Raw genomic sequence first — 22,997 nt, 5'->3', positions numbered from 1 at the left:
CGGATGGAGTCCGAGCGTAGTCGTGCATAGGCCTCCTCCCGGGCGTGGCGGAGCGCAAGTCGAACGACCATCTCCTCTTCAGGGTCGTGTGGGATGAGCTCGGGGTCGACGGATCTGGAAGTGAAGGACTCAGATCCACTGCCCGCCATGCCTGAGATGACCGGAAGGAGCCGGAGACGAGCTTGGGTGACGGGGGGAAGTGAAGGTGAGGGGAGTGAAGTGACGGGTTTGGTCTGGCGAGCGGATGAGGAGGATTTTATGTGGGGTTGGGTGGGCCAGCGTGGCCTGGATCTGATGTGGCGGACGTGCCCGGGCGCCCCTATCCTCCCCATATTTAGGCTGGATATGGGGTACCGGTCAGTCCGGACATTTGAGGGGTCCGTCTAAATTAAAAAATCGTGACAGAACAGTGACCAGCCGGCCCGTCCGTACGAACGCGGGATGCTCTAATTAAGACTAACCCTAGGCGATCTGGGGATCCATACCACCAGCCGCGGGCGCCGTCCCTCCCCTGCGGCAACCACCTACCCCTCCCCTGCTCCGCCGCCGCCGGCCACCACCACCCGCTGCGATAGCACCTGGCCCACACCTGCCGTCCGGCTCCGGCCACCAGGATTGTCCTCCGCCGTCATTTCCTGCGACAACCCTACCCCACACCTGCCGTCCGGCTCCGGCCACCACGACTCTCCTCCACCGCCATCCCATGCGACAGCCCCCCACCCCAGACCTGCCGTTCTCCCCTTGCCACCACGACTCTCCTCCTCTCTCATCGCACCCCCCCCGCCACTGCATCCCCTGCCGTCCGGCCGCCGGCCACCACCGCTCTCCTTCGTTGCCACCACCTCCGGTACCTGGGCTATTATGCCTGGCTGCGTTTCGGGCGAAATAATCTCGCGGAAGACGGAGGCGGGAGAAGAGTTGATTTCCTTGTGCAATCGGGGAAGAGCAGAGGTACAATTTCTGTTCGTGCGGCAAGCGCAGTCCAAAAGGAGTAATTTTTCTTCCGGAGGAGTCTGTCTGTTGAGAAGTTCTAATCCGGATCCTACTCCTCTCTAATACTCCCTCCGTTTCTAAATATTTGTCTTTTAGACATTTCAAACAGACTATCACATACGGATGTATGTAGACATATTTTAGAGCGTAGATTCACTTATTTTACTCCGTATGTAGTCATTTGTTGAAATATGTAGAAAGACAAATATTTAAAAACGGAGGGAGTACTATCCTTCCTTTTGTAGGAATTGTGCAACCGGGGAAGAGAGGAGATAAATTTATGTTTGTGCGGCAAGCGTAATCTGAAAGGAGTATTTTTTTTCCGGAAGAGTTTGTCCGTTGAGAAGTTGTAATCCGGATCCTCCTCCCTCTCCTCTAATATCTCCTCCCTTTTGGAGGAGGGCCTGCCGTCGATTAGTCCGCCGGCCTCAATAAATAGAGGAGCGGGGGGAGTAGCAGGGGGCTCTGGTTGATCGAATAAGTTGGCGTCCCTGATCTTATTTTGGCCGGCGATTAGTCTGCTTTCTTGTGCAAGCCTATAAATAAATAGAGGAGGAGGGGGGATTCAAATTAGGTCGATCCAAATAGTGCAGACGTCCCATCATCAAGAAGACCAGTTTTTTTAGATCATCAGCAAGGTCAGAAAGCCCTCCCCATCACCCCACTTACATTGTGTGTTCAACAAGACCAGTTGTTGATCCGACCAGCCATGACGAAGAAAAGACATCACCGCAGACGCAATGTAAGTGTTGTTTCTGTTGTGCCTGATTGATGTTTGTACTTCACACAAAAGGTTCTTCCTAAAAAAGCTGATTATTTGTTCCAGGTAAATGCAACACAGAAAGCAACTCACAACAAAGATGCTGCCAGCAGCGAAGAAGACACAGACAGGCTTACCAAGCTGCCTAATGACCTTCTGCTAAACATTCTGGAGAGGGTGGACACGCTCGATGCAATAAGGGCCTGCATCCTCTCGAGACAAATGATGAAGCTCCGCACCATGCTCTCGCAGTTCTTCTTAAGTTGTAGTTCCATTCCAGGTCACCATTTCAACGTCAGTGAATTTGTCAGAACCAACGGTGTTGTGGCTCATGTAACGGATAACATCTTGAGCACAAGGAGCCCAGAGATCACCATCAGCAGACTCAAAATCAGATTCCTCTTGGTGCAACCTGACTGTTACACAATTGGCAAATCTGTCGCCCATGCCATGGCAACACAGAAGGTTGGCGCGGCTGAGTTTCAGATCGTAACAGACAAGACTCATTTGATGTGCTCTCCTGCCGATCTCCTCGACCATGCAAAGCAGCTCAATGATTTCTTCGGTGCTTGTCGTGATGCATTTGCTGGCCTCAGGCGCCTGTGGCTGTGCAATATGAGGTTTGGTGGTGAACTGGACATACCCAACATCCTCAGCACTTGCAAGCTCTTGGAGTCTTTGCGTTTAACCCATTGCGACTCTGGGATGAATTCTGTGCTGCAACTAGAACATGCTCAGCTTACCGAGCTCGAGGTCGACTATGGGAAATTTGAGATAGTTGAGCTGACATGTCTACCGAAACTCCAACGGGTGAGCTATAAGAGTTGGTTCTACTCTGAGAAAGATCCCCTGTATTTTGGTTTTGTGCCACAGCTTTCAAAGCTGAGGCTTGCTAAAACTGGCTCCAGATCGACTAGGACTCTTGAGTTAAGTCAGCTCCTCGGTAATGTTCCTTCCATAAGCGATCTGCATCTGGATTTTGAAAGTGAAAAGGTACTAATAATTAGTCATTTGAATCATACCTGTCCATTTTCACTCTATATATGATGGTTATATATGTAATAACAATAGTAGCTTATAAGTTAACAATGTGATTTATATGCAACCTGCACTCAGTTTGCAAATTATTTTTTCTTTCCCAGATTTGGGTTCTACCAGAAAGCCCGGAGCTGCTTAGGCCTGTGCTCAGCAAACTACAGCATGTGATTCTGGACAAACTTCCTGAAGAATGTGATTTAGCTTGGACAATGTTTATTCTTGAAGCTGCACCGTCCCTCAAAGAGCTGTGCATTACAGTATGGGATCATTGGTGCCATATGGTGATGAGAGACAAAGAGTTTCGGGAGAGAAATGGCTACTGTGAAAAGGCAGACGTGGAGTGGAAGCCACATGCCCCTGCTTTCAAGCACAAGAATCTGGTTAAGCTCACCATCTATGGTTTCCAACCTGATGACATCTTTGTGCGATTCATCAGGTGTGTCATGGAACATGCGGTTCATATGGCGGAGATATGTCTGCATGACAGGAAGGTATGTCTGCGCTGTGGTGACTTGGATCCCAAGATGAAGTGCCCATCGAGATATCCACGGAACGCTGATGAGCGCATGCAGATCATTGAAGAACTGGGGATGTCTTTGCCTGGTTTTGTTCGCTTCATGTCGTAGTTGAGAAAAAGAGATGTATGTCACCTTTGTGGTAGTTTGTAAGCCCTCTGAACTCTGTAATTCCGTAGTTATCGCGCTTGTACTCTTGCTTAAGCTATGTGAACTGTCGCCTAATGAAGAAAATATTTAATACTGTAGTAAATTTTCAGAGTGTTCTGATATTGGTGAATGCTTCCTTTGGGATAAGTTCATAGATACGTGGCTCCATTTAGAGGTTAGAACCGAGTGCTCCTGATGTGTTGGAACAAGTTAGACCTGCTCACTTCATCTTTATGGTTCTTGCTCTGGACATATTCTTGCAATCCAATAGTTCTTGCTCAAACACTTTTTCATTGCACTACTTCAGTAGTATACTAGCATACATGTTGACTGCTCACTTCAATGGTTACTCGTCAGTTCTGGGGATGATTTTTATTTTTATTTATTTTTGCTCAAGTGAGAAGTAAAAAAATAGTAATGTTACACTGATCGTAAGGGAAAGTGACATTGTTGCCTTTCAACAAAGGTAACCTGGTAGATTTCGTGTTTTGGAATTAAGGAGCCTCCCACGAGACAACAGAAAGCTCAGGTCCAGCAAAATTATTTACAGCAGCTATTCTTAAATATCCAAAGTTAATTAGTAGGACTGCCTATTGAACCATCAGCAAGAAATCTCCCTGCAGCAAATTGCATGACATTACTATGATATGTACTTTGAAAATTACCTGTCCTATTTATCTTTTGAGCCTGCGAAAATGCACTTGTGAGCACGAGCTCCATTGCTCCAGTTATCAGACAAAGATAGTACGTGGACGTGTAATGCTTTGATTGATGTTGCCAAGGACCAAAAAATAGTATAAATGAAAAACAAACAAGCCCACTTCACCGAAAATGCCAAATGAAGGCCGAGCTCCATGGAGGCCTTAATTTAAAAACTTCAAAATTTAAACTTTTCAGCCAACCAAACTTTTGAAGGTGGCTGGAGGCGGGAGGACGAAGACGTACACTTTGATGTCCACATCGTCCTATGAGAACCACTCTTGTCGGCGCCATACACTAAAGCTGCGCGAACGAGCTCGTCGGCGTCGGACTGCATCGACTGCTGCACCTCCTATATGTCCTCTAGGTCGGTCTCCATGGAGGGTGGCTGGGAGGATGCGCTTCGACCACCCGACGGGGGTCACATGCGGGAGAGCGACGGTTGCCACTGGTCGTAGCATCGCATGGGAGCCCAGAGGTGGGGGGTGCGAGGAGACGAGGAGAAAGGGTAGGATGGACGCGGCTGATCGCGTCGTTGCAGGCAACAACGCCGGTGGCCGTCGGCGCCTACTGCATAGGGTTAGCAGTAAGATGAAGACACAAGATGGGGGCTGTTTGGTTGGTGTGACGGCGCAAGGGGTGGGATATTTTGGATTAGGAATTCGGGAGGATGCAATTGGTTAGCGCCTTGTAGCTTAAAAGGTGTTTGGTTACTCGCATTCACTTGCACGAGGTCTGCATATCAACTGCGCCTGTCCCTGCTTGGCCTGGTCAAGCCAATGCAACAACCAAACGATAGGGGAAAATAACAACTCGTATGAAAGTAGATGGGGGTTGGTAGGAAGCGGACGAATGGCTCTCGGCGACGCCACACCCTGATATCTGTGTCATTGAGTTCCTGCGATGGCATAGCTGCATTAAAGGCACAATGAATTTGCTAGTTACAGATACATATCAAATACTCGTTGATACATTGTGAGTTATGTCCTCTCCACATAGAGTCAATATTCTCAATAAATGTCACATGTGTTTGCACGTAAAAAAGTGCGGGTGCCAGCTATAAATGTAGCAATTAATACCACATTGCTGTTGGATGGAGATGAATAATTTATGTTAGATAATTTTCTTTTAAAAGAAAAACCCGTTAAGTGAGAAGCTGATGTTTACACAAACACGAGTTAAGCTCCATTGAGTAGGTTTGTCTACCAGATAAACCAAAGGCTGTAAGTTTTAAACCCTGTTATCTATTAAGGCATATTGACCCAAGTATTGTTCTTCTTTTAGATGACTCTGACATCTTATTGGGCGTATAGGGCATGCAGTGTTATTTCATTAGTGACAGAAGAATGTAAACTGCTAATGAATGATTGTGGCCGGAGTTTAGTGTGCTGAGCAAGAAATTTTACCGCGTAAGTAGTAAATGGAGTGTACGACCGGAGGTTGGCAGTTAGAGCACGTACATGTGATAGATGCATGGTGGGACCAGAGTTAGAGCACGTACATTAAATCCTCAGCTTTCTTAGAGCAGGCTAATACCTGAGATTATTATAGAAAAGGTTTCTGGAATTATTCTCATAACGTACTCAATTTCTCAATTAACAGAAAAATATGAAATAACTTAGAAAATCACTCAAATCTAATTAGATAATTTTTCATGAATTAATATCATAAAAATTAAGCTTAGTAGAAAAGTGTGATTTCGTGAAATGGTTTTTAAATTTGAGACGAAGGAGTTCAAGGAAGATGAAACGGGAAAGATGAAGTCAATGGGAAAGGCATTAACTGATGATGTGGCCATTGCTTGAGTAAATGCAGCTTTAGTCGTTGGATGTTGGCGGCTAGAGCAGGAGCGTGCTGTTCAGCGGACCAGTGCATGCAAAGAATACAACGCTATGCATATCTAAATCAAAACATACATGCAACTAAAATGATGAATACCTATAGTGGTGCGGATCCCTATGCATATTCAATGATGAGATATTAGGGGGCTGCGCCCGCAGGTGCTCCTATGCAATTTCGGGGGTTGGTAGAGTTATATTTAGTTGTTGCGGCATGGTGCATGTAGTGTGAGAGAGCTATGCAAGTGTCAGGAAATCTTTTCCGCCTCGTGTTGCACACGTGCTTACTTGAGGATAATCGATTGATTTGGGTGTTCCTCTTGAGCCAGGTTTTGAGGTGCTTAGAACATCGTGCTAGCCAGAACTTGGAGCCACGTTTACTACCAAACAGCTGAAAAGTAAAAAATTCCCTTCTATCTACTTCTACCAACTTCCATGCAAGCCCACCAACTTTTTACCAAGCAACCAAACACATCCTCAGGTTTTTTCTCAATCTAGTCAATGACACATAGGACCTACTTGACAGAATGTAGTAGTATACGGGTTTGCCGTTCACGGGTATGGGAACCCATACCCGCACCCACCTTATCAGATGGATGCATTTTTTCCCATTTAAGGAGCCCCGTAATGTTGCAAAAGTATCCTTCTGAGCTCGAGCTCAAATGAACAGTAAAATCAAAAATAATTGATAAAAAATCAGATTTTTTTATGGTAAACTTTGCCAAATTTTCAAGTGTTTGCAAAATTTCATCATGAGATCACATCTGTGGAAGGCGTGGCAGAAAAAAAACCAATGCTCCAAAATGCTTTCGAAAGCAGCATTTTCGGACCATCGTTTTTTTTGTCACGCCTTCTACGAATGCGATCTCACGATAGCATTTTCGGTACTAAGTGCAAATTGACTAAAACTGCACTCATAATGTTTTTTTGGAACAAGCAATCCTATCTGGAAGCTTTGGAACAATCAATCCCCTCTGGTCTTACTTACCAAACAACACCAAATGTGCCAAACTGATTCCATCAGTTAACCTAGATACACATAAGATTCATACCAACATACACCTAAATTACTAGTAAGAAGTAAAAAAAATTACTAGCAAGAAGTAAAATTGCTGAACATACAGAGGATCTGCACAAACCTCATTAGCGCATCCGTAAAACCTACGGCCAGTGCTCACGCCTTGGAATACAACACCCCTCTGCACCGGCATGTTGTGACTGCACATCGGTCCTCCGGCAACTATACCACACCACTCTGGGTCAACGATGGTATGTGGAACCTACAAGGGTACAGATACAGTACAGCCTCAAATCCCACATCAAATCGGTCAAAACAAACCTAAAATTGAGTTCAGATTGAAGAAACCTAACCCTAATTGACACAGAAGAGAAACTCACGTAGGATTCTTCGGCGTGCGAATTCAAGAAGGGGGAAACAAACTCCTCGCTGCTAGTTTCGCCGTCCTTCCAGGAGACCATGACTGCGGCGGTCGGCGGTGCGGTGTGGGCGTCGGCGGCAGAGAACTACACAAGAGAAAGGGGAACGAATGGGTTCGGTTTGACAACCTGCTTAGGTTTTGACCGACGCCTTCTAACGACATGACACGAGCGTCGTCTCGCCCAGGCCACGTGGCGCCTGACAAAGGGCCCCACCGGTCAGAAATCTACTCAAACACGGTAAATCACCGCATCAGCGTTTTTTGAAAACTGTCACCCCAATGTTGGTGGTTTTTCGAAAAAAAACAAATGGTGGCGGTTTTGTGAATTAGTGTCCCCAATAGTGGTGGTTTTTTGCAATTTACTCCTATTTTCTCCATTAGGCAACAGTTCACATAGCTTCAATTTAAGGGAAAGCAAGTGTACAAGCACAATAACTACTGAATTATGGATTTCCTGAACTCCTTCCAACAACAGACCATAGAACACAGAACTTACAAACTACTACTAGGTCATACATCTCATTTCTTTTCAATTATTACGACGGGAAGTGAACCATAGCAGGCAAAGAAATCCCCAATTCTTCAATGATCTTCTTGCGCTCATCAACGTTCCGTGGATATCTGGATGCGCACTTCACCTTTGGATCCACGTCACCACAGCACAGACATACCTTCGTGTCGTGCAGACATATCTCCGCCATATTGACCGCATGTTCTATGACACAACTGATGAATCCCACAAAGATGTCATCAGGTTGGAAGCCATAGATGGTGAGCTTAACCAGATTCTTATGCTTGAAATCAGGGGCATGTGGCTTCCACTCCACGTCCACCTTTTCACAGTAGCCATTTCTCTCCCGAAACTCTTTGTCTCTCATCAACATATTGCACCAATGATCCCATACTGTGATGCACAACTCTTTTAGGGATGGTGCAGCTTCAAGAATAAACATTGTCCAAGCTAAATCACATCCTTCAGGAAGATTGTCCAGAATCACAAGCTGTAGTTTGCTAAGCACAGGTCTGAGCAGCTCCGGGCTTTCTGGCAGAACCCAAATCTGGGAAAGAAAAAACAATTTACATACTGAGTGCAAGTTGCATATAAATCACATCGTCAACTTAAGCTACTACTGTTATTACATATAACCATCCTATATAGAGTGAAAATGGACAGGTATGATTCAAATGACTAATTATTAGTACCTTTTCACTTTCAAAATCCAGATGCAGATCGCTTATGGAAGGAACATTACCAAGGAGCTGACTTAACACAACAGTCCTAGTCGATAGGGAGCCAGATTTAGCAAGCCTCGGCTTTGAAAGATGTGGTACAAAACCAAAATACAGGGGATCTTTCTCAGAGTAGAACCACCTCTTATAGCTCACCCGTTGGAGTTTTGGTAGACATGTCAGCTCAACTATCTCAAATTTCCCATAGTCGACCTCGAGCTCAGTAAGTTGAGCATGTTCTAGTTGCAGCAAAGAATTCATCCCCGAGTCACAATGGGATAAACGCAAAGAATCCAGGAGCTTGCAAGTGCTGAGGATATTGGGTATGTCCAGTTCACCAAACCTCATATTGCGCAGCCACAGGCGCCTGAGGCTAGCAAATGCACCTGGACAAGCACCGAAAAGTCATTGAACTGCTTCGCATGGTCGAGGAGATCGGCAGGAGAGCACTTCAAATGAATCTTCTCTGTTACGATCTCAAACTCAGCTGTGCCAACCTTCTGTGTCGCCATGGCACGGGCGACAGATTTGCCAATTATGTAACAGTCAGGTTGCATCAAGATGAATCTGATTTTGAGTTTGCTGATGGTAATCTCCGGGCTCCTTGTGCTCAAGATGTTATCCGCTACATGAGCCACAACAGTGTTGGTTCTGACAAATTCACTGACGTCGTAAACACGAGTTCTAACATGGTGACCTGGAATGGAACTACAGCTCAGGAAGAACTGCGAGAGCATGGCGGGGAGCTTGAGCATTCGCTTGGATAGGACGCAGGCCCTTATTGCATCGAGCGTGTCCACCCTCTCCAGAATGTTGAGCAGAAGGTCATTTGGCAGCTTGCTAAGCCTGTCTCCGTCTTCTTCGCTGCCAGCAGCGTCTTTGTTGTGAGTTGCTTCCTGTGATGCATTTACCTGGAACAACAAATAATCAGCCTTTTTAGGAAGAACCTTCGTGTGAAGTAGTACAAATATGAGAGAATTTCTTATTTAACACTGTCTTAAAATTTGTTACCTTATTTGACACTGAAAACTTTTTTCTTCCTTATATAACACCGTGTCTAAATTTTATGCCCTTTATGACACTTTCATCCATTTGAAGCCATAACGGTGTTAAATGACACCTGAAAAGACCTATTTACCCCTTATGTGATAGATGGCCTAAATTTGTATGTATTCAGTCATAGAGGGAACAGACACTTTCAAACTGCTTGTGCGGAGCGTCGCGGTCAGCAACGAGGCTGTGCCTCGGCTTCGACTGGACGCTGGCTGCCTGGCTCCTCTGGATGAGATGGAGTACAGCACATGAGCAGCTGAGCAGTACGTGTGTGCTCGTCGATGCGCGAGGATGGGCTTATGCGAGCAATACGTGCGTGAGGATGGGCTTGTGCGTGCAACATTCGTGAAGATGGGTCTATCTCCTACGGCAAGCTGCTGATACATACTGTACCTTATTACATGACACGCTCCCATTACCTTTCTGAGCTCCTCTTTCTTTAGCTGGGTACACACGGGTATTCGGAATGCATAAACGTATGTGTACGTGGCTGGCCGGCACGCGGGTATTTCAATATGTACGCGTACTTTCCGGCTACAGGCTAATAAGACTGTATGGTTGCGGACACCCAAAAGCCACGAGCCCTTAGATGCATGCAGATACTAGCACCAGGCCTGACTAGCACGTAAAGAGTACGTGAGCAACCTAATATGCATGCACGTGTGCAAAACTACTCAAAGATGAGCTACCGCATGCTGCATATATGCATGTACTTATGCATGTTTGCTTCCCTGTATATTCTGCATTCATTTTATTTTTCAGTAATTAAATTCTCTTTGGTACAAAATCACGTCGAACACCGTCCAGATAAAGTCACAAATTGAAGCTAAAGAACAACGTAAAATTTTGGTCACATACCCCATGAAGGGCAAATTGGTCTTTTCAGGTGTCATTTGACACCGTTAATGCTTAAAATGGATGAAAGTGCCATAAAGGACATAAAATTTAGACACAGTGTTATATAAGGAAGAAAAAAGTTTTCAGTGTCAAATAAGGAAACAATATTTAAAAGAGAAAAGTATGTTTTTGGTCCCTCAAGTTCCCACAAAGTATAGACATGATCCCTCAAAATTTTTGGATATACATTTGGTCCCTCAAGTCTCAAAACCGGATAAGCTTGGTCCTAAACCAGATTTTGAGCATGTTGACCGGGTTTGACCGCCACAAAACCGCCCGATGAATAGTAAATTTGAAAAAAAAAACTTCAAAAAAATGACAAATTTTTTGCAACAGCCCGTCCGATCTCATTTCAGGACAAAATTTTCGTCGCACCTTGCGCACCTAAGCATATTGGACCCCAAAAAATTTCATAAATTTTTGATTTTGTTTTGATTTTTTTCGAATTTACTATTCATCAGGCAGATATTTTTGTTTTCTTTTTGCCACGAGCTCCTCGCGTGCCGAAAGAGCCTGAAATTTTGTTCGCATCTTGCGCATGTAAGCATATTCGACCCCAAAAAATTTCAGATTTTTTTGAAGTTTTTTTTTTCAAATTTACTGTTCATCATGCGGTTTTGTGGCGGTTAAAACTGGTCAATATACTCAAAATCTGGTTTAGGACCAAAGTTATCCGGTTTTGAGACTTGAGGGACCAAATGTATACCAAAAAAATCTTGAGGGACCAAGCCTATACTTTGTGGGAACTTGAGGGACAAAAACATACTTTTCTCTATTTAAAACAGTGTTATATAAGGAATTTTCTCTACAAATATCAACCAAGCACAACAGAAACAACACTTACATTGCGTCTGCGATGACGTCTTTTCTTCGTCATGGCTGATCGGATCAACACCTGGTTTTCTTGATGATGGGACGCCTGCACTATTTGGATCGACCTTATTTGAATCCCCCTCCTCCTCCTCCTCCTCCTCTGTTTATTTAGGCCGGCACAAGAAAGCAGACTAATCGCCGGCGAAAATAAGATCAGGGACGCCAACTTATTCCATCAACGAGCGCCCCCTCCCACTCCTCCCGCTCCTCTATTTATCGAGGCCGGCTGACGGAGCGCCAGCAGGCTTTCCTCCAAAAGGGAGGAGGATCCTGATTACAACTTGTCAAATAGACAGACTCTTCCCCGATTGCACAAGGAAATCAACTCTTCTCCCGCATCCTTCACCCGCAGCCATGCATAATAGCCCAGGCCAGGCAGCGGAGGTGGTGGCAACGAAGGAGAGCGGTCGTGGCCGGCGGCGGACAGCAGGGGGTGACTGTCGCAAAGGGATGCGCGCGGAGGAGAGCCGTGATGGCCGGCGGCGAACGGCAGGTGTGGGGTAGGGGGCTGTCGCAGCGGACGGCAGGTGTGGGGTAGGTGGCCGTCGCAGGGGATGGCGGCGGAGGAGAGTCGTGGTGGCCGGAGACGGCAGGTTTTCCTTTTTTTTAGCGGTAGGGTTGTCCCAGAGGATGACGGCCATACCTCTTCGGCCCAGCCACAGAAGACTGAAGCCTTTTCGTTTGCTGTATACTACTGGGCCGGCCCGTTACCAGCGCTCGCTCGCTCGCTGTTGGTTCGCTCAGTCGTGGTGTTCGATGCAGGCGTTCCCCTTAAGAAAGTGTTCGATGCGTTTTTCTTTGTTATTTTTCGTTTCTTTTTTCGGGTTTTTTTATTTCTTCATCACTTTTCTTTTTTTTTGTTTTCTCATCAGTTTTCTTCGTTTTATTTTTGATTTTACTGGTTCTTTTCTTTTCTTTCTTCGTTCTTATTTGTTTCTTTCCCGGTTTACAGGTTTTTTCTTTCCTTTCTCCATATTTTTTGTTCCTTTTTTTCCTTGTTATCGATTTTTTTGTTTATCTTTGTTTAATTTCTCAGTTTTCATTCTTTTGCATCGGTTTTCTTTGACTTTTGGTTTTCTTTGTTTTTCATTAGGTTCTTTTTTTGTTTTTTTCTCAATTTTCATTGGTTTTCTTTTTCCAAATGATAACGCTCACACATGTGTTATATTTGTACATCGCCCACACGTCTTGATCCATGTTGATTCTATTTTGCATGAATCCTAAAGAAATTTGAGTGCCACGTAGGCATGGCGTGTTGTGTGGGCATTAGAGCACTCGCCCACACGACCCGCAGCGCGCGGTTGCCAGCTGCGCCGTGTGGACGAATCAGTTCCCGCCCACACAGTCACCAACCAGTCCATGCGCGTGTGGGTAAACTGCTCTTCGCCCCCTCGACGATCGTACGGTGATAGATGGCAACTGCAGTTGTGCGTATGCGGCAACTAGGTAAACACACATGGCAACTATGATTTGTTGGTAGATGGCAGTTGCGTGTACGTGGCAATCAGGTAAACACACATGACAACTATGATTAACCATACATTGCAACTATGGTTGGACCACACGTGGCAACTAGGTAAACACACATGGTAACTATTTGTTTGACCACATGTGGCAAATAGTTAATCACACACGACAACTATGGTTTGATTGCACGCGGCAACTATCATAAATTAGACATGGCAACTACAGTTAACCAAAACACAGAGAGTTGCCATGCTTTTACAACTACACTTGCCCCTCCCCCCCCCCCCCGCGATGGTAACTAAAGCGTCATCCCGCGGGTAACTAACTTAGCTGCGCCAGGACGTGTGGTCATTTTTCTTCGTGTCACATGCGCGGGGTGGGACGAGTAGTACTTGTTGGGCTTGTGGCACGAAGTAGGTGCGCCCACACGTGTGGGCAGTTCTAATGTTCGTCCGCACATGGCCTGTGTGGGCTGCCTCCTGCTTACGCCACATACGATGTGTGGGCGGATGTCTAGTATGCCACACGTGTGGGCGTTATCAGCGTCCTTCTTTTTTGTTCAAAACATATCAACTTATTTCAGTGCACATTCAACATTTATATACATTATAAATATATTTTAAAATGTGTTTAACATTTTAAAATAAATTACTAACATTTTTTGAAAAAATATATTTTTGAATTCCTCCATTTTTTTCATTCACATTCTACATTTCTAGTATATATATAATACATTTTCTAATACTTGTTAAAAAATTGAAATACAAATTAATATTTTTGAATACATGTACATATATCAACACTATTCAATACACGGCGAACATTTTTCACACACAATCTACATTTTTCGTAAACATGAGGAACATTGTTTTACATGTTTAACATTTTTTTACATACATAATCGACTTTTAAAATATATGTTTTTTGATTTCTACTTTATATTTAATGTATGATGTACAATTTTTAGTACATCCTACCCCCTCCCCGAGGTTGTAGCTCGCCACGGCCACCATTGCAACACCGCGCCGCTCGTCGCCTGCACAACAGGACTCGCTGTCCGTGATTCGCAACATCCCACCCCCATCACCCTCGCCGTGCTCGCTGGTGCACTTGTAGCAAATTCCATCGCCTGTTGTAGCAAAAACCGACTATGGTTGCAGTAAACGTCACATCATTGTCATGGGTCGCAGCTAATACATGAAGTTTGAAGATTTTTTCAACGCCGGTTGTAGCTTTTGTAACCGCCGGTTGCAGCTTTTTCATTGCCGTCCACGGCTGTCGTCTCTACCGTTGAAACTTTTTTCATCGACGGAAAAGATTTTTTTCGTCGCCAGATGAAGCTTTTTTTATCACCGGTTGCAACTTTTCGTTGTCATCAATAGCTTCCGTCATGTATGGATTGAAACTTTTTTCATCACCGGTTGAACCTTTTTTCATTACCGGTTGTAGATTTTTTAGTCGTCGGTTGCAACACTAGGCATCTCTCCTGGCGCTCGATTTTTGCTGTAACGGGGGCAAGCGAGATGTTGCAAGCGTCAGGTGCACCCGACAAGCTGCGACATCGGGGATGAGCAGCGGCAAGCTGCGGTCGTCGCCACATGAGCTGCAACCGCAAGGTACGGCTGTTGCATGGGCGAAGGCGGTGACGAGAGAACGGCCTTGCGAGGGCCTGACCGAAGAATTGGACAGCCGGCGAGGACGGTTGGTGAGGGGCAGCGACTAGAGATGAGGACGGTAGCGAAGGCGTGACAGAGGGAGAACGCGTGCGGCCGGCGGGCCGAAAGGGACGATGAGATGTAGGGGGGGTTTCTTTGTATGCGTGCGTTGACGAAGACGAGGAGCATCAGACGGTTCCCAGCGCCCAAATCAGACGGCTGCGGGCCGACCGGCCTAAATTTGGGCCGGCATGCCGGCGCCGAGCATCGCCCTTATCATTTAGGCTGGTCATAGTGGGGGTAACATTACCAGTAACGTGCACTTGGGACTAGCAAACATGCTTATATGCCACACAATTAAAGAAGAGAGAGGGGGTTAGAGTAACATAGGTAGATACGGTATCATGTTAAATGCTATGCTACTTTGTGTCATGCATGGCAATAAATATGGTCATCTATGATACTATTTTATTATGTTACTATGCATTATGGAGGTACTCCCTCCGTCCCAAAATAAGTGTCTTGAGCTTAGTACAAATTTGTACTAGAGCTAGTACAAAGTTGAGACACTTATTTTGGGACGGAGGGAGTAGTATCATATACTAATATTTTTTCAAAACGGAACATCATATACTAATATCATATGCATGATACTAGTATATGATACTTCTTACTATAAGTAGCCTTAGGTTAAAATAAAAGTGTCATGAATAGCGATAAGTAAGGTGGGTGAATCCCTAAAAAAAGAAAAGAGACATTTTACGGTGCATCAGATGAATTTTGGCCGTTCATTTTTCTGTATGGATGGCCCAGATATGGAAATACTACTCCAGATTTCTGGTAGTATATTTTGCGATCAGGGGTAGTTTCGGTAGTTCACTGTTTAACGAAAACGTGGGCTGGTTCCCCCGAAAAACAAGTGAAGGGCATTAGTGGAATTTAACATGATCATTTGTTTTTTCAATAGCCATCGTTGCCCTTCCTCGCCCGCAGTCTGACGGCCACGCACAGAACCGAATGAAAGGTGAAAGGAAAAGGGCGACCGATGGCGGCGCTATGGCGACAGGACGACGGCGAACCCCGGTCGCCGTGAGTACCCTCCGCGCAGTATTTGCGGGCGGTATGGTTTGGCGCCCCGCCGTACTCGGAGGGGCCAGCACCGCAGGCGCCGCCCCTTCCCGGTTTCCTAGGCGGCTGTGGTCGGCGGCTAAATGTCCCCGCCGCCCGTGTTCCCCTCCTAAGCTGCGGGATGTGGAGCGGGTCGCCGAGGGGGAGGACTAAGGCGAGACGTCGCCGGCATGCCCCGTCACCGTCAAGGCCCTACGCGCCGCCGACCAGTGCCGTACAGATCTGTCGCGGCCGATGCAGGTACTCGCATCCGACCCATCGATCCATTGGCCCCCATTTCTTTTGTCGAGTTCCTAAGCTAGCTTGTCCATCGTAAAAGCTGATCCAGCCATGGTCCTCGCCTAGGAGGAGGACGAGTTTCATGACACCAGCAGTAGTTCAGGTCCATGCTCATCCTCTCTGCTCATCTTGTGTCGTTGTTCAAATTCAGAAATCAACACTAGCTTGTATAGCAGCAAGTCCGAAAGTAGCTCATGTAGACAATGATTTTTTTGTATGTGATATTAGTGCAGAGCATGTGCAGTTTCAGATTCCACAGAGAGCATGTTTCAGTTTCAGATTAAGTCATAGTCATATGAACAGACATTCCAGTTCAGACACCTGTTAAACACTCAGAGGTTAGGCAATGGCTAGTTCCCAAGTTGGTGGCCAAGTTGGCTCATCCTTTGACATTTTGTAACGGGGTAAGCAAACAGGACAGCATTTGCCTATCGTTCATTGGCATAATACAGAACTGAAACCCCAGGTTTAAAAAGGATGTGTTGCTTCCAAGGACACAAGTAGCAAGGAAATTGCCACCGGTAGTGTAAAGCCACTTAGAAATTTGGTTTTTGAAGCACATCCTATAAACCAAAGGGAATTGCATCATTAAACAAAGAATACAAGATTTTGTGCATGAAAGACTTTAATTAAAAATTAATGTAGATATTCAATGCAGATAAAAGTAGTAAATGTACGGCAATTTGCCGTATATATGAAGTAGCACAGCCAAAAAAATTGTTTGATACATCTCCGCTGTATAGATAAAGTAATAAAATTGAAAACGGTGTGGAAACCGTCTACGGGGCAAAAACCACACCACGCCCAATCCTATTAACTCTACCCTAAGTCCAGCAGCACACAACTATAGTGCGGAACCATCGTCTCCTGAGACATCTCCGCTGTCGTTGTGTCCGTCGTCACCTCCGAGGTCGAGGTCTTCTAAATCATCTTCTAAATCAACTGCTGGTATGGCCTTCCGAACTTTCAACTCATTGTGAGGTGAATTGATCAAGGCAGCAGCAAGCCATCTTCTGAACTATCTTATGTCATCCTGCATAGGAGGTAGACGTTAGGACCCTTTGTATATGTGAAAGTTAAGTTAGATAGGGAAGATGTAGTTACCTGGTTGAATATTGCCGACAATCTCACTCCGGTCCAATATTGGATGAATTTCAACACCCAGAGAGCACAGGAACAGCCATCTGTTTGTTGTGGCACTTCATAGTCTTTGATAGGCCACGAAGCCACTTGAGTGTCCGGCCATCTACTTCCTTGCAATCCATTTTCCATCACTGCTATATCAATATGTGTTTCCATTCCAAGAAGCTGCAAGTAACATATCACTCAATTTAGTACCGTATTCGTATAAACTGTAAGTTATATAAAATGTTGTTAGAGCCTCACCGCAGCAATTACTTCTTTCCGGTTGTTGCGTGATTGGAGTGAGTCCAGAATTTGAATCTCCCTCTTTTGGGAGTTGACAACAGCCAGGAACCAGTGGTTCTTGGGAATATTTGAAGGTAGGAAAATCTGCGTGCAAAATTTGTAAGTGGTTTGAAGTGCCTAAAAATAAAATTTCTTATTATTATAACAGAAGGGTGGATGTTGTTACCATGTCATGTTTAAGGTAGTTATCTCCCCATTTAGTGCCTGATTTGCCGCTTAAAACATCCAAGGTACAATTCGGGACTGTGCCATCTCTCTTCAGGATGTTGACGATGGTCGACCTTTCGACATACACGGTACCATGATCTCGTACACCTTCTAGTCCGTCCAGACGTAGGAGTTCGATTGCCGCATCGAGTACCTAAGAAAGAAGATATTAGTTCAATTGGAAAACATATAAATAATCAAAGATACCATATTGCGTTAGCACTTACATCATCATCCACCCAAGCTGCAAAGGAGGAATGATCTGGTGTTGTAAGGCATTTAAGATACTTCTGCGTTAGAAGTATGTCCTTGATCTTCACCAACTTGGCGGTCTCTGGAGTACTGTTTACATAATCTGCTACTATATTCTGTGTAACTCGATCTGTTTCTGCCTGAAAATTGATCAAGTCCTCCTTGAGCTGTTTTAGCTGCTGGCTGTTGCTTTTCCCGGGATTCATCTTCTTATTCTGTGTGTACATAACATCGTTACTGTCATGTGTCTGTTGAGATAGAGCTCTTTTCTTTCTGAGCGCGGGGGTGTAAAATTCGTATTCCTCGCTCTGAAGGAGTGAGGACTTCTTTTTCTTCCGGCCGTCATGTCTGACACGCCTCCCTATGGAGTCCATGTCATCCATGGACGTAGGCTTGACCTTCTGCGATATTTGACTTAAGGTTAGGAATATGGGTTGAGAAAAACGTTTGTTAGTTATTTGGTTCAGACATGTGATGCTGACCTCAGATTCGGAGGGTAAGTTCTTGCTATCGTCTCTTTCAGTCTTTGACTTCTGGGGGTGTGCATATGTTTTCTTCACCTTCTGCAATATTGTCATCAAGTTAAGAATATGGTTGAAATAAAACCTTTGCTAGCAATATGGTTCAGACATGTGATGCTGACCTCAGATTGGGAGGGTAAGTTCTTGCTGTCACTCCTAAAACGCTTACCAAATGAGTCCACAGCGTCATCTCTGTCTGTTTTTCCTTTGTGGGGGTCCACAGGTGTTTTCTTTACCTTCTGTACAGATGAACAAGTTAGTAGTAAGTATGGTTGACAAAAAAACATTGTACCAAGATGGAATTCATACCTCAAATTCCCCAGCAAGGTTCTTGCTGGGGTTGCTGTAGACACACTTTGGCACTTCATTTGTACTAGCAGCAACATTCTTTGAGGTTTTCTAAAAATAAAAAATGGTTAGCATACATTCTCTGACATGAAGACAGTTAGAAATGTTGTGACATACCTTGATATTATTATCAACTCTCTGACCCTCATTAAAGTCCTTTCCTATGCCAAATCGATGATCCTATTAATGGAAAAAATGTTAGTCATGCACGAAGGATGTATTACAAAAAAAAAAACAAATGCATAGGACTTTGTAGGTTGATGTGAAACCTTGCGCACTGGCTTCCAAGGGCGCCTGAGGTCCTCAACCATCTGCAAAAAAATTTATATTATGAGCAATTTTGCAAAAACTGAGCAGATGACAACTAGTAACAGTAAGCATATACCTGTCCTACTCCTACGTAGTTCTGCGATATTATTTTGTCCACCTTTCCAGCCTTTGCTTCGTCCCAGTATTGGATCAATGGTTTATCTCGTTGAAGATAGGAAATGGTGCAATCAATATGGTCGACTCGGAATTTCTCATAGAACCAAGTCTGCAAGAGAATTAAAAAGAATACATAAGTGACCAATTAAAGAATATCATAGGAAATAATGAGTTCGTACTACCTGCAGTAGTGGGAGGTTCCCCTCCAAGTTCGCGGCACCGTTCACAAACTTCCTCACACTTGACATTAAGTGGTCGAGAGATAGTTTAGCATAATTTATGGAGTTTATACTAGGTATGTCCACAACAATTCCCAAATATTTGGGATCAACATAGGGTTGTGTCGCTGGGCAAACCAACTTGCCAATGGTGTACAAGACGTAAGGCTTCACAAACCGTGGCCTCTCTTCGCCGATCATCTGCTTTCGAAGACCTGAAAAGGTTGTTTGTCAAGAATTGTAAGTATTGTAATTATGAAATTTGTTCCATTATCAGACGAAAAAATAGTTCTGAAAATATCATATACCTTTCAAGGTCAGTTTGTTATCTTCAGGATCCTTTAAATCAAGCCATAGGTCCTGCACTTCTTTGAACGGAGGAGGGACATAGTCCCTCCCCATGCTAGGCAGGCCTGTGATGTGTTCTACGTCTTGCAAGGTTATTCTCATAGGTACCCCGCGTATTACAAACGCGTCAACTTGTGAATCGTATGTGCTAGCAATCTCTTGGCACAAAACTCTCCTAACGTTCATTGCGGGAGTCTTCAGAGTTTCGCGAATTGTCGTTTGACTAGCTATGACATACTGTTCCCCAGTTAACGACTGGACAAACTCTGAGTACCCGTGCATTGATACAACCTGGGTACCCTGTATGTGCAAAGATTATTTTCAGTGACAAGGCAACAAAAATAAGAGATTTATTGTGAAGAAATAATTAAGCTAATCATTTAGGCTGTTTATTTGGCTTCTTAATTTAAGACGTGCAAGGCTGATGTAATGATTTGATTAATGTAAACAGAAGGAAATCGGGACTGATCTACATAAGAGGCGTCATGTGCACCTGACTTTATTTGAATCTAACAATAAGCGAGATTTGTACACGAGTTGATGTACGGGTTCAATGATATATGTATACCTTCTTCGCCGACGAGTGTGGGGGCTTCGGTGCACCTGACTTTGTCGATGAAGTAAAAAAGTGAATGTATAACACTTGTGACCAACAATTCGATAGAATAATGGCAAACAGAAAGTGGCTTCATTGTCATCTTTTCTTTGTCCCCCTTGTCTGTCTACTTAGACTTTCCAGCCGTTTTCCTGTACAAACTCAAATAAATTAACATGGTATCGACACAGGGTTCAACATGTACTTCTGAAAATGCATAAACTTACTTGAAAGGTCTTTTGTTCTTAGCACACACTTCGTCATTGTTCTCTTTTCTCTTTCTCCCCCGAGTCATCATACTAACTTCAGTCACCTTTGCTGAAGCTTTCCTGTGTAGTGCAAAACATTGTTTAAATTGCACATATTAGCATGCTTCAACAACAGTTCGACTTGCACAAGTACAGTAGACAAGATACATGAATTTTTTTTAAAACTTACTTCACCGGTTTCCTCTTCTTCTTCTTCTTCTTCTTCTTCTTCTTCTTCTGCTTCTTCTTCTTCTTCTTCTTCTGCTCCTCCTCCTCCTCCTCCTCCTCCTCCTCCTCCTCCTTCTCCTGCTTCTTCTACAGTATTGTTCACTTTTTTCTTCCTCCCCCTACTCAACTGACCATGAACTTTCCTGCAAAAAGTAAACCATATTGACAGGCTGCAACCAAGAAATGAACATATGCAGTACACATCAAAATGACCAAACACTTACTTCAATGTTTTCTTTTTTGCTTGCAAATTCTCCAGGAATGGCTTCAACCTCTTATTCGATTCTTTGGCTGGTCTGCCTTTGGGATTTATTATTGGTTTAGGGTCTTGGACTTGATCTGTAAACCATTGCCGCGCCCCAGAAAAATAAGCCGGCATAGGAACAAATGATGGCGTGCCAGTATTCCCATCATTTTTGTTGCCCTCGTCCAATATGCTCCTCAGGTACTCCATCACCTTTTCTGACTGCATTTCACTAGCTGAGGCCGTGAATAAAGCCTCACTAGCCATATTGCGCAGTTCATGGTACTTATCCATCTGTTCTGACCATACATGTGTATTGGCACTCCTCACAGAACTGAAAGCAGGCTTGGCTTGCATTGCCCATCTAGCCTTCACACAACATGCGGGGATGGTGCATATCCCATTGTACTTCAAAACGCAAAATATATGAGCACATGGAAAATCCTCGCTTTCCATCTTCCTACATCCACAATATGCACTTTCCATCTTAGATCCATCAAAAATACATGTGACATGGAACCTAACGTGCACCGACTCTTTGCGAGCAACTCCATAGCTAACCAAACCAGTGTCCTCTTCCACCTCAAGAACATTCCATCTTGATAAGTTGACAATCTCGTCCTTTACCTTACTGAACATAACAGGGGTATAAATAGATGAGGCACTTATCTCAAGTGGATCGGCAGTCAATCTAGTGAAGGAGATTGTGTGCGAAGCTACAGCGTCCAATGCTGCTTCATTCCTACGCAAAACTGACACACAGTGTTCAACGTGTTGCACGAGATCAACGAGTTTCATTCTCCTATTCAGGTGCACATGAAGCCTCGAGTTTAGAGACTCACTCCTCTGATTGCTCAGCATCCCTAGGAAATACCTTCCCTTGTTATATGCTACAGACCACTTTTCTCTCAGCTCGTACATCCTGTGAATCCATGCATCTTTCTTTTTCCTTGTGATTCTGAATCTCTTCTTATAAGCCAACCAGCGTCTCTCAAACTCATGAACCTCCATGGCATAGTAAATAAATTTCCTAAATTCCTTAAACTTTTCCTTTCGGAGGTGAAACACCATATTCTGCTCGATATGCCAGATGCACAGACGGTGATATGTGCTAGGCCAGACTGATGATATGGCTTTGGCCATTGAAACGTCGCCGTCTGTGATCGCTGAGATGGGATGCTTCTGGTGCATTGCCTCCAAAAAAACCTGAAGCAGCCACTCATATGAGTTAGCCGACTCGTCGGATACAAGACCAACCCCAAACACGACTGTGATGCGGTGATGGTTCAGCCCCACAAATGGAACAAACGGCAACCTATATTTGTTTGACCGGTATGTGCTGTCAAACACCACCACACCACCAAATGCAACATAGTCCAAGCGAGATTGGGCGTCTGCCCAGAATATGTTCTGCAGATGCCCATCACTGTCTGTGGTGTATCTGTAAAAAAAATCTGGGTCTTTCATCTGTTGTGCTGTCATGTAGTTCAGCATAAATTGAGCATCGCTACCTTCTATCTTTTTCTTCTTCTCCAACGCGACATGGTTATACAGATCGCGAGATATAAATCCAACCTTGCCCAAACCACCAGCCTGCTTCTCCATCACATCCATTATCTGATGTGTGCGAAGTCCACCAACCGAGTACTCAATGACATCCGCCTTCTGTGGATCGGTCATGCCACGATGAGACCACAAGAAAGGTGACAACTCAGGATTTATGAATGGATGGCTATGTTGGTCAACAAAATTCTTTACAAACCACAACCCAGTGCTTGCTTGAAGCTCAACCTGCAAAAGAGCAGGACAACCACACCCAGAGAGTGCCCTTGGCGTCCTTTTCTTGTCGGTTTCATCAAAGTGCTTTACGTCACGATATCCTTGTTTGCAACACACAAACGTCCTCCGGTATGCATTTTC

General features: G+C 44.6%; 2 protein-coding genes and 1 pseudogene across 3 annotated transcripts; 1 reads left to right on the top strand and 2 right to left on the bottom strand.

The window, feature by feature from the left end:
- Positions 1 to 449: 449 nt before the first annotated feature.
- Positions 450 to 3,559, top strand: LOC123146277 (uncharacterized). Of its 2 annotated transcripts, XM_044565901.1 has the most exons (4): positions 450 to 951; positions 1,090 to 1,735; positions 1,820 to 2,746; positions 2,896 to 3,559. In XM_044565901.1, exons 2-4 carry the CDS (start codon positions 1,703 to 1,705, stop codon positions 3,415 to 3,417), a joined length of 1,482 nt encoding a protein of 493 aa, XP_044421836.1. In that variant the 5' UTR covers positions 450 to 951; positions 1,090 to 1,702; the 3' UTR covers positions 3,418 to 3,559. The 2 variants fall into 2 exon arrangements, with proteins under 2 accessions (XP_044421836.1, XP_044421835.1); XM_044565900.1 differs by having other exon boundaries at positions 450 to 1,735.
- A 4,233-nt stretch (positions 3,560 to 7,792) lies between these two features.
- On the bottom strand, positions 7,793 to 14,258 carry LOC123142795 (uncharacterized; annotated as a pseudogene).
- Positions 14,259 to 17,037: 2,779 nt separating this feature from the next.
- Positions 17,038 to 20,504, bottom strand: LOC123142794 (uncharacterized). The gene is made up of 13 exons (XM_044561544.1): positions 20,331 to 20,504; positions 19,723 to 20,062; positions 19,379 to 19,629; positions 19,156 to 19,305; positions 19,040 to 19,081; positions 18,888 to 18,950; positions 18,732 to 18,821; positions 18,545 to 18,661; positions 18,384 to 18,464; positions 17,877 to 18,302; positions 17,609 to 17,803; positions 17,401 to 17,526; positions 17,038 to 17,322 (listed from the first exon to the last, which is right to left on the bottom strand). Exons 2-13 carry the CDS (start codon positions 20,042 to 20,044, stop codon positions 17,038 to 17,040), a joined length of 2,148 nt encoding a protein of 715 aa, XP_044417479.1. The 5' UTR covers positions 20,045 to 20,062; positions 20,331 to 20,504.
- Between the last annotated feature and the right edge of the window lie 2,493 nt (positions 20,505 to 22,997).

This window comes from Triticum aestivum, chromosome 6D (genome assembly GCF_018294505.1).
Source record: "Triticum aestivum cultivar Chinese Spring chromosome 6D, IWGSC CS RefSeq v2.1, whole genome shotgun sequence".
Lineage (NCBI taxonomy): Eukaryota > Viridiplantae > Streptophyta > Magnoliopsida > Poales > Poaceae > Triticum > Triticum aestivum.
This window is presented reverse-complemented; position numbering and strand designations above follow the sequence as displayed.